This window comes from Trichogramma pretiosum, unplaced genomic scaffold (genome assembly GCF_000599845.2).
Source record: "Trichogramma pretiosum strain Unisexual culture from Peru unplaced genomic scaffold, Tpre_2.0 scaffold16, whole genome shotgun sequence".
Classification (NCBI taxonomy): Eukaryota; Metazoa; Arthropoda; class Insecta; order Hymenoptera; family Trichogrammatidae; genus Trichogramma; species Trichogramma pretiosum.
In genome coordinates this window covers 211,680-223,416 of record NW_019641647.1, presented here as the reverse complement: position 1 = coordinate 223,416, position 11,737 = coordinate 211,680, and the positions used below count along the sequence as shown (strand labels likewise).

Below are 11,737 nucleotides of genomic sequence, written 5' to 3'. Positions count from 1 at the left end.
ATCGCCAGCATTTTTTGTCCAAGTGTATATGCTCATTTTTAAGGTTAATTTTTTTCCTATCATAAAGCATTTTAAAAAAAATTTCCAAACGTCATTCATAAGCTCTATAAATGAGCAAAGAAAGGTTTTTTTTACGTGTCCGAAATATAGCACATTCACTATACTTTCCCACCTTTATGAAGAACATGCCATGTTGAACTCATTTCGATCTATCAAATTCTTCGTATTCAGTTCTATTTTTTCCCTCAGAATACCTTTTAATTAGATAAAAAATCAAAATTGAGTAAAAAATGAATCTCTTAGCGCTATAAACGTAAGGTTCATGACACCCCCACTTGAGATATTGAAACGCTTGAGATGAAGTGAGATACTTTGGATCAAATGCATAAGGTGTGCTTAGTGCTACAGTATATGAGCGTCACATCCTCCAATCATCAGCTCTAATTCTAATTCCCAGAGTAGTCATCTCTCACCACACCTTTAGAATTTTCAGATTTAATAAGAAAGTAATTTTATAACTGTTCCATTATATTTCACAATGGATGACGAATACGGGTACGCTGGAAACATGGATTGGTCACAACCAGGTATGTGCCAAAATGTTTCTCTCGTAATCAATTTTTAATTCGCACATGAAAAGATTTTTCTCTAAATAAATCAAATTTTAATGGTTATGTTTTTTAACGTGGATGTGACCGAGATTTTCTATTTTATTTTTTTTTATTTTATTATCACTTTTTTCAGTGGATTCCGACGCATATGAACAAAAATCTTTGTCTACATTTGATAATGGAAATGAAAGAAATATTTTTGACACTAAAGTAACTGAAGATCCTTTAGAATCAGTAAGAAAAAAATTTATACTTTTATAAATAATTATAGTTCATTTTGCAAATTTTAATTAAATAAATATTTTTAGAAAAATTATCATCAAATGGATACTTTAAGACAAACAAAATCAGCACCAAAGGAAGATATGCCTCTTTTAAATAGTAACTCTGAAAGTGAAAATCCAACAACTAACACACTTTCTCCATCAAGTGGCACAGTAAATATTCAACCTACTACTGTAGATTATAAAGAAAATCAAGAGCAAGAGGAAATGTTGCAAAATTCAATAGAAAAATTTCCAATTGAACCAAGTGAACCATCATTACCTGATGAAGTTGAAGGTGCAGGTGATCAAATTCGAACCATTGACTATATAGGTTTTGAAAAAGTTTTTAATGATCATGACAATGATGAACGGTTTGAAAATTATTCTGATGATGACTGTTGTACTAAAACTGGGCTTCTCACATTTTTAGCATGTTTTTGTGATTGTTTTTGTGGCTAACAAGAAATTGATATTTGTACAAAATAACATTGCAGTATTTATATTTTGTAAGATTAATTTTAAATGCGCTTTTAAATATTCTATATAAAACATGTGATATATCAGAAAAAACTCATAAGTACAATTGTATTCTGAAGTGCCTTTAATTATACACATTAGAGTTTCATTGTAGATTAGAATGATTTTATAAAATTAGTATTCATATAAGTGTATGAAACCTGATGTGATATGTTTTGTATACATGTTTGTGACCATATAGATAATTAATGGTATCTATTGAAAATAAAAGAAGCGATTTTAGTTATTATTAAATTTTGCAAAATGAAATGATGCAATAATGAAAAAATCATGAGGATAAAAATTTGTAAACTTATACAATGATTTTATAAATTATATACCAGTTTTATATAATAAACAATGACTCAATACTGCTGAAAAAAATTAATTTCAGTCATTTTTGACACCCCTTAGCTTGTATACCAAGTTATAGTTCATCAATAGTGTTAGTTTTAAGTTATTATTTTATGTTAACTAAAGGTTTGAATTACTCCATTGCTTTTTGAAATAACTATACTTCTTGCAATTGATTTAATTCAAAGATTACAATTCAGATTACTTACAAAAGATTTGATACTATATTTTCCTATGATATTGATTATTTTTGTAAAAACCAAAAAGATTTTTATTTTAAAACTTTTAATCTTCATAAACGTAAGTTGTTATAAAAGAAAACGGGATAGAAAATGACAATGAGGATTTATGAGAAATATATTAATAACAAATCTAGAAAAATTATAAAAACATTGATTATGTATTTACTGTAACATATATGTATATAAAGAGTAAGAATTATTATAAATTTGTATATAAATTACGTTTTAAATCTACAATTTTTCCATTTATGACAAGTCTTTTGCACGAACACAAATATTGTGAAGAATACTTTTTTTGATAGTTTTTATTTCCAGTAGTTAAATCTAGCAAGGACTCTTAAAACATTTCTGTTCTCTTTTTGTATGACAAACCACTGCAACAATAGCAAGTACTATTTTATCTACTAATATGCTTATTTTTTTTGTAACATTTGACAAGATATAAAGTACTGTTTCATTCATTCATTCATCAATGCATACTATCATTTTTTCTTTTTATCTGTACATTAAAATACGTAGAATAATTATACAGTATTTGCTTACATACTCAAAATTTTACAATAAATAATTGTTAATAATTATTTGAATTAGAATCATGATCGAAGTAGCTATTTTGGTCAGACACATATTTATCTAATATACATGTATTTTATTATCTATGTATAAAAAATTGATCTTTCAAAATTATTATACACGCTTCATAAATTACACTCATGCAATATTCACTATTCTGTATATTTTCAAAATAACGTAGTCATACGTTTTTATTATTAATAACCATGCTTTGATCAGTCACAAGCAAATATAAAAATTTTTATTGATAAAGTTATTTTAAAAAAAATGATAAGGAATAGCTATCAAGTACAAACTAGAATACATACATTTCTATATTTGCTTGACTTACTGGTTTACATAAATTTTATACACTCAATGTATAAAACTATACAAAATCATGTGCATATCAGACTGACAATATAATAAAATTTTTTTTTATTGTCAGCCTAGTGCATATATACATTGCATAATTGCCTCGAATACAAGACGAATTATTATTAATTTTCTCAATGTTCGATAAATAACGAATTAAATGCGATGCGTACATTGCTTTTAACTTTTTATACAATTATTGAAATAAATATTATAGATCGCAATTTCTTACAAATTTCAAATATTGCCTACGATACAAAGCAAAGTAGCTTTTAACTCAACGGAATTGCTTTTTTAAAGCTCTAAATAAAATGCCATGGATAATTATGACGTGAATGAAAAGATCATCTCAATGTATTAGTTGATGATAGTAGACTTGGGTAACACTTATGCAACGACATTTTTATTAAATGGCACTTAAAAATATCTATTTACATTAAATTTTATAAGAAAAATAATCAATATTTAAAATTTGACATTAATCAATAAAAATATTTTTTTTAATTCTGCAGTGTTTCATAGATTTAGTAATTGAAGGTCTTTATAAAATCATTACTCAAAAGAGAATTTTATCGCCTCAGTGCAGAAAGGCGTTGAATACTCAAAAGGCGAAAAAGACCCGAGTCCTATGTTGATAAAATTAGGTACGTTTTTGCCTCTTGAGTTTTGGATGATATCTTGCTTGCTACGCTGGAACAACGATATTTCAGTCAAAAGGTTTAATAATACGTTTCTTTTAAAATATAATACAAATGAATTCAAATAAACTTTGAACCTAGTTAAAATATTTAAATCTAAAAACAATTAAATGCTTCAGGGCTGGCACTAATAAAGGATCACACATTATCATCATATACATTCGTATATTAACTTATTAAAATAGATAGACTTGAGTATTCAACTATAATTTGAATAAAAAAATCTCACAATGCCAATGATTTTACAACTAATTTAAATGAAATTTAGAATCATTTTGGGTTCTAAATAAATTCATTAACAAATAAAAGAAACCATTGCATTTTTGTAGTAACCATGTGTAGAATATATTAAAAAATACTAGTATTAAATAATCTGAAGAAATTATTTCATAAAAAGTTGCTGTTATAATCGTTGTTTTCTAAATAATTTACCATGATTTAATTTAAAGTAAAAGTACTGTATTCAATAATGTACGATTTTTTCATTGCATCACAATTCTTGAAAACAACGAATTACAAAATCTATAATTTATTGTTGTTTTGATAACCTAGTTTCAGTGAGAACTTTACTAGGATCAGGTAACCTGACAACGAGCTGAGCCCCATTCTGTAATGATCTCGTGCCATTAGACGGTAAATTATTTTTCAATAGTGGCTGAGGATGTTGACCCATAATTGGTAACACCTTTTTAGCCCCACTCAGCTTTGGAGAACAGCACTGCTTATCGACGTTAGAACTGTTCTCATTCGAATATCCCATCTTCGTCGGCGTCCCATTAGAGAAAACATGCTGCTGCTGCTGTTGCTGCTGTTGCTGCTGGTGATTCAGGGTCGTTTGCTGTTGGTGGTTCCTGTTGAGTGAATCACTTTTGTAGAGAGGCGACGACAGTTGCGTCGAATTTGTCTTGTTTGTGCTTTTATGACTGCTACTCGAATAGCTCGTAATTGTTTCGTTGCAGAAGTCACTCAGGTAAGTTTGATTGACATACCAGTTATGAAGACGATGATGAATTTCTGGGAATTGCGGCCGACGATTGGCGACCTCATGCCAGCACTCAATCATCAAACTGTAGATCATAGTCGGACAGTCTTCAGGACAGGGTAGAAGTTGCCGTGAACGGATCATGTCAATGACTTCTTGGTTATTGTAACCATAGTAAGGCTGCAAAAAATCAATAATTTTGTATTTTTTGTTGAAAATCTAATTACATTTCATGTTCATAAATTAATTTTTAAGCATACCTGAAGGCCGTAACTATATATTTCCCACAGAACAACTCCAAAACTCCATACATCAGACTCAGTGGTAAATTTACCGTATAAAATTGATTCAGGTGGCATCCATCTAACAGGAAGTAAGCTCTTAGACTGTACCCGATAGTAGTCACTACTGTATATATCTCTGGAGAGACCAAAGTCAGAGATTTTAACAGTCAAGTTTTCACCAACTAAACAGTTTCTAGCAGCAAGATCTCTATGAACATAATGATGGCTTGACAGATATTCCATTCCTATTAGAAAAGAAATTCGAAATTATGCTATGATTATGCAAGAGGAAGGTCAATTAGTATTTTGATTTCATGCATTATTACCTGATGCAATTTGCAGAGCAATGTGTAAAAATTCAGGTTGTTCCAAGACTTTTCCACTAGCTGTTCCAACTGGTACATCAGTTCTTGGGGAATGACATATTAAAAATTCGTGCAGATCCCCTTGAGTCATGTACTCAAAAAGCATGCACATAGGTTCTCCATTAAAAACAACTCCAAGTAAACAGATAATATTTGGATGCCGCAGATCTGTCATGAGGTCAACCTCGCGTTTGAAATCATTCTGAGTCTTTGGACTTGCATTCTCTTTCAAAGTCTTAACTGCTACATAGATTACTTCATCCTTATTTCCAGTTTGTAACTCTCCTTTGTATACTTTGCCTAAAATATAGATATTATAATAATCAGTCATCAAGATCTAATTAATGGAGAAAATTTAAATGCGAAATAAAAATTTAATTCTACCAAAGGCTCCTTCTCCCAGTTCTTCCAACAACATCACATTATTCATTGAGAATTGGGGTACTCTGTTATTCGAAGTCCTACTGCTTCCACTACTAAGAGTGCCAGTTCCAGGAGTTGTATTCCCAGGACCAGCTAACAATGAACTCATTTCCATCGGTTGTGTTGCGTTGTTGCGCCTTCCATCATAAATATTTTTGTCACACTGCAGCCCAGTTAAGATCTGTCAAAAAGATTTAATTTATTTATCTTTAGAATTAGAATAAATGTACTTTCATTATTTCATTATAACTCACTTTATTTGTTGGCAAATGATTAGACTGTCTTCTAGCTTTTCTAGATTTTCTGTAGCAACAACAATAACAAACGATAATTAGTACAAATCCTCCTGCTAATATAAATCCAACAACACTATAAATCCAAATATCTTCAACTGCAAAACAAAAAGAAACTTTTATTATGAAGTTTGTTACTTGAAAATAAATTGGTAAAGTATACCTACCACATTTGGGTATATTACAGACTTCTTTTTGACTAAGATTATTCACATCAACATAACACCAAGGTTGTTGTTCAGTGCCACCAGGATTTCGACAATAAGAGTGTCTTCCAGCAAGCTCAATATGTTCAGATATTTGAAGATTGAACTGATTAATCCATCTCATGCATGGACGCCCAGTTATGCTATTATTGACAGGACCTCGATATGATTGTCCATTGCCCCAAAAACATTTTTCATCTTCAAAATTGCATATAAGTATTAATTTTCTAATTTTTATAGACATTATTGGTTGAGAAAATTAATTACTTACTTTCACGAACATCTTCCGTAATAATACCAATGCTCATGCAATCAGCTCCTTCTGGAGTACCTTCATCTGGCAAATCTGAACATTCAATTAATGGTAATTGCCTGCCAATTTCTGGATGTCTTTTGGCAATTGCATATTCTTTGCGGCATAAATCATTTTCTAAAGTTTCACACTCTTTACGACAGATACGTCTTAATTTGCTGTTGAGTAAATTCTTTTTTGCAGCTATTGTTGCTGCTTGTGAAGCGAGTCTGCGACTAGACTCAATTGATGATTCATAATTTGGTTGTCGATTTGCTCCACGTCGAATTCGAGAATATAATTGTTCACCGCCTTCATTGTATGTTTCATCTGTATCAGGTTCCTCCAAAGAATCTTGTTGGTTGGAATTTAATAAGTGGAAAAGTTGTGTACTAGGCTTTGGACTTCTTGGTTCTCGACAAACCGAAAAGGTTGTAAAGCATAAAGTTGGCATAGCATAAGGTGCACAATTAGATGACAAGTCACTGAAATTAAAATTAAAAATTAATTTAAAAAGTTTCATTTGATTTTAAATAAAAGAGTAATAATTAAATTTACTTTGACTGATTGATAACTTGAAAAGCTTTCAAAAATTTTTCTTCCAAAATACTTTGGGTAAGTGGATGTGGTATGTAAACTGAATGATTGCCCACAAACTGTGCACAAATTGTACCTTTATACGGCTAAAATGAATATGTTTATAATTAGATAACACATGATACATTTCAGAATACAGAGGCCAATAATTTTTGCTAGAGCTTACTTCACAATATCCTTCTTGATTATCTTTGCGTCCTGGAATCAATGAAGCTCCAGGAAGACTGGCAAGGCTCACCCCTGCTGGAATTTGTATATTGACATTTTTAAGGCCACTAATTTGTGATACATCTAGGGTACTGATTTGTGATGAAGTTGGTTGTGGATTGAAAGATTTTTGAAATGTACTTGATGCTCCTGCATAATTTTTATTAGAGAATACGTTATCTCCATCATCATTGCTGAAATGAAAAAATCTTGTAAATATTTTTGTAAAATATAAATTTTACGTTATTACAAAAATGATAATTCGACATCTCAATTTCTAACAAGACAAACAAAACTTTGTGATAAATAATCGTTTGAAAAAAAAAAAAAATGCTTATAGGGTAAACCGGCCAGTTATGGGCCACCTAAGAAAAATTTTCACTTTGCTTACTTATAGAAATTGTGCATAACATAAAAAAAAATGTCTGAAAATAGCTTCTGAAAGCAAAAAAGGTAACCTTTCGAATGAGTACTTACACTTGACATAAAAAAGCTAATAATATTAATCAAGAAGTGATTAAAGCAAAAAAATGCGAATCAACTAGTTATGGGCCACCCTACTAGGACACCAATGATTCTGAACTAAGGACTGGGTTCAATTTTTATTTTCGAGCACTGAACATCTGAAACATGAACATACATGTTTCAAAATGTATGAGGAAACTTCTATCATTCTTAAAAATTAAATTGAACCGTTTAAATAAATAATATTAAAGATTATTACAGCTGGCCCATAACTGGATGGACAATTTTACCGGATAGCCCAGTTATGGGCCAGGGCAGAGTTATAAATCCTATAAAAAAAAAGATTTAGCAGTTCATAAGTAGAGCTTTTCATTTTTTCTAAACGAATAATATTAATAGAAATAGGGAAAAAATTTTAGATTCAAAATTTTATTTTTATTTTTATTTATTCAAATAATAGCTCACAGTGGCCCATAACTGGGGGGGTGGCCCATAACTGGCCGGTTTACCCTATAAGAAGACATCAATAGCTAATAGACGATTTTGGCATGTTTGTTGGTAAACAAATAAGTGTAAACAGTAATTTATCGTAACCTCGAAAGTCGAAAGCATCCACTATCTCATTGATCTCATTCATAAAATAAAACAAACAAAGGTTACGCTGTGTGAACGACCAATTTGTACATCTCGTCACTAGCGCTCGGCACGAATTTACATGCAGACCGCGTAAATCGTGATACTTTCCCACGCACACGCACACATGCGCGTGTAATACAGAGTCAGACACAAACAAGAACAAAAGCGCGTAAGTTAGAGACTAGAAGAGGTATACAGTCGGTAATCGTTATCCAAGAATAAAGAGCGATAAGAATCGAGCGAAGCACACCTTGCGTTGACGGAGGAGCTGCGGAGGCCAGTGGCGAATATTCGAGCCGGGTAAAACGTATCACTGACTTGAATGAAAATTAGAGCGATCGCAATAAGCCTCATAATGTGCGAAAAAAAGGGATAAAAAACGAATAAAAACAATGCGCGCGGAGGCGGCGAATCATGTCAATGCACCGGCCATGATAAAATGGTCAGGATGCAAGCAAAAAACTGCTTGTCGGCGTAGTACGATGCACGCAAGAGACTCTACTGGCAGCCGCTGGCTGGATCCGAGGCATCTAACCGACGACGAAAGCCGAGTTTGGCGACGGCGGCGGCACTCGCACAGGCAGCTCAGCGCTAAGGGGGGGCTCGAGGGGACATTCTCTCGGCTTTGAACCCACGCACACACGTACATGTATGTACGCCGTACGCGCGCACACACACACACACACATACACGAGTACAGCTCTTTATGCGTGTATATAGCTTTGCGCGCGACGGCTGTGCTGCAAATGTGCACTGCACGTATAGATGTATCTATGTGTACTGGCGACTGGTGGAGGCAATACGCGCGCCATGTGCTGCGCGCGCAGAGCTTTATTCGTAGCGCGGGGTCGAAAAACTCTGTTTTTCGTGTGTGTAGTTGCTCGTGTGTGTATGTACGGCGATATTATACGTATATACACAACAGCTCCCTTTGTGCGCCGGAAACAGAATGGCAATACGCGTATAGTCTACTGAGCCTTCACACTGTTGTACGGACTTGGCCCCGTAGGCCGTATAATGTTGCTCTGCGTCTACTCACGGAGCACATCTACAAATGTATAAGAATGTGACAGTTACCACTCGGACGGAAACTAGTGTGTCAAGCTAAATATAACGTTTTTCTCTGCGAACGGCGTATGTATGCAGAGAAATAAAAGGTGCATCGCAGCAGCGTTAGATAACATGCCTTGATGACGTATCGACGAGCCAACAGCTCTGATTTATTTTGATCCCCGATCGCTCTTTCGACGTATGTAACGCGTTTTCCCGAAATGCGACGATGAACGAATGAATTTTTCGTCCACACTGGCTTTGATTGTCTACGAGTACGACTGTTGAAAAATTCTACGAGTGTAATGAGACATGAAATCGTAACAATAAAAAGATGATTGAACTAAAATTGATTTAATTCGAGAGATGGATACTTACTCTTCTAGTAAATCTGGTAAATGCGGCAAAACTGGCGAGTAGTTTCCCAAGTCGATCGATGGGTTGACCGAGTGACCACCTGCAAAAAAAAAGAAAGAAAATTACTCTTATTGTTTAAAGGAAATATATCAAGTTACTTTCTTTAAAAGTTTGCAACAGCAATCGCACTTGTGTCTAATGAAAATAGAAAACGGAATGAAAATTATGCTCTTTTATTGATCAAATCATACTATAATTAATTTCAAGATTCATCGCATTATGATGCTCAGCCGATAGATTGCCTCTCAGGGCAAGGAAAGTTCATGAGTTAAGAAAAAGATTTCAACTTGTTAACAAATGCATTTGGCGAGATGTCGAACTAGTTGGTTATAAGACAGGTACACAATGTACAACTTCACCTGAATTGCCACTAACTTCAATATTGACTTATACATGCACAAGTTTTCGCAGCTGCAGTTAGCGACTCACGTGAATGTACGTCTCGGCGTAGTAAGGGTGGCTTTTGCTAATGTCTCTTCATGATTCCATATCAGAATTCGTCAACGTCATTGCGCATGAATAAGCGTTAAACTTTTCGTTTTCCACGAATTATTGCATTAATTCGATATAAACCGAATTGATTTTTTTGCTTCTTGCCGACGCTTTAATGCATTAAATTCTGTGGCTGGCAAGCGCGCAAAATCATGCTTTACAGCTCCCTGCTTGGCGTATATTAACGGTAAAGTTGGTCGGAAACGGAGATGTGTATAAATTTCGCCGGATAGGAATTTAACCCGAGTGCTGTAAGTGTAGCGGAGCAATACCCGGTACGCACTCGCCTCGAGACTCGAGAGCCCCGATGAGTTGCAAGTACGTGTATAATGAAACTTTGCGAGATGTTTAATAATGAATGAAGTTTTGAAAAACTAAATTCATGCATATATAGTGCGTGCATGTAAGGAAACAAAAGAGATACAAACGAGATTCAGGAATAGCTCAGCTGTTGCAACCAACTGCCTTCATGTAAATTTCATTAAAAAAAAATGAAAATAAAAGCTGTATAACAGTGGCAGCAACACTAGCAGCTAGAAGAAAAAATGAATTGTAAAAGAGCAAACGTATAGACGCGCGCACGCGTGCGGATAATCTCTTATCTTTCCAACACATGAGGTTTTTTTCTCTTCCGACAAAGCTCGCTACGGAGTTGGTATTTCTTTGTGCGCGCGTACGCATGTATACGTGTGTTACTCTCTGTCCTTCCGCTTTGGATGAATTTTTTCTGTATTCGAGCGACCACCATGGCTTTGTCTACTCAAATTCTTCTGCTTCGTGTTTTTTTTTCTTTTAAACTTCATACGCCAGCTACAGGATCTTTTTTAAATATTACTTGCCGTTTGTTTAGCCATGATAAACTTGACACAAATTTTGTCCTTTCCGATTGCTTGCGAAATTACTCTTAATGAGAAAAATAACAAAAATTACGTTTTCAGGGTAAGCGCTAGCGCTTACTTTTTTGCGTGCAAAATTTTATCTGCTTTAAAACTGTACTCTTTTACTTTAATTCATCTACACGAGTATCATTTTTGTTAAAACGGTAATGAATAAATCTCAAAACTACTGAAACTAGTGTAAAACATAATACTTTAACTATGACTTATGTTATTATAATAAATGTCCCGAAAAAAATTCGACAATATAATTGTAGAACCAAATCATTTCTCACTCTCTGTGCCAGTTTCTAACTTGTAACGTGTTTGTGGTCGTATGGTTTTTCCCGAGTTTGTTTAGGTATAAGGATCTTATTATTTAATAAAAAAAATAATTTCAATCTGTACACCAGAAAAAAATTAATTAATCTATTTAAAGTTTATTAATTTTAAATTAACAACTCAAATAAAAAATTGTAATATTATACTTTAAAGCTTCGTCAATTGATACAGAACAAAGAATACACAGAAATTTGCAC

General features: G+C 33.2%; 2 protein-coding genes across 3 annotated transcripts in view; one reads left to right on the top strand and one right to left on the bottom strand.

The window, feature by feature from the left end:
- Nucleotides 1-17: 17 nt before the first annotated feature.
- Nucleotides 18-1,678, top strand: LOC106659077. The gene is made up of 3 exons (XM_014381389.2): nt 18-587; nt 745-845; nt 920-1,678. Exons 1-3 carry the CDS (start codon nt 539-541, stop codon nt 1,334-1,336), a joined length of 567 nt encoding a protein of 188 aa, XP_014236875.1. The 5' UTR covers nt 18-538; the 3' UTR covers nt 1,337-1,678.
- A 580-nt stretch (nt 1,679-2,258) lies between these two features.
- The window catches only part of LOC106658516 (tyrosine-protein kinase transmembrane receptor Ror), a 44,737-nt gene continuing 35,258 nt past the window's right edge, over nt 2,259-11,737 (bottom strand). Inside the window, exons 4-14 of one of the 2 annotated variants that reach the window (XM_023459826.1) lie at nt 9,793-9,871; nt 7,223-7,457; nt 7,018-7,142; nt 6,439-6,944; nt 6,129-6,365; nt 5,923-6,059; nt 5,630-5,849; nt 5,207-5,545; nt 4,857-5,125; nt 4,604-4,776; nt 2,259-4,465 (exon numbers count right to left, since the gene is read on the bottom strand). In XM_023459826.1, the coding sequence (XP_023315594.1) occupies nt 4,144-4,465; nt 4,604-4,776; nt 4,857-5,125; nt 5,207-5,545; nt 5,630-5,849; nt 5,923-6,059; nt 6,129-6,365; nt 6,439-6,944; nt 7,018-7,142; nt 7,223-7,457; nt 9,793-9,871 (2,642 nt within the window). In that variant the 3' untranslated portion in view covers nt 2,259-4,143. Of the gene's footprint in view, nt 4,777-4,856; nt 5,126-5,206; nt 5,546-5,629; nt 5,850-5,922; nt 6,060-6,128; nt 6,366-6,438; nt 6,945-7,017; nt 7,143-7,222; nt 7,458-8,614; nt 8,919-9,792; nt 9,872-11,737 lie in introns of those variants that run through there. The other variant, XM_014380520.2, reaches the window with a different exon arrangement.

What these genes read in the sequence shown, in the direction of transcription:
- LOC106659077 (XM_014381389.2), top strand. Translation starts at nt 539, where the DNA reads ATGGATGACGAATACGGGTACGCTGGAAACATGGATTGGTCACAACCA. An exon ending in CATGGATTGGTCACAACCAG is followed by an intron (nt 588 to 744) that starts GTATGTGCCAAA and finishes CACTTTTTTCAG; the next exon opens with TGGATTCCGACGCATATGAA. An exon ending in CTGAAGATCCTTTAGAATCA is followed by an intron (nt 846 to 919) that starts GTAAGAAAAAAA and finishes AAATATTTTTAG; the next exon opens with AAAAATTATCATCAAATGGA.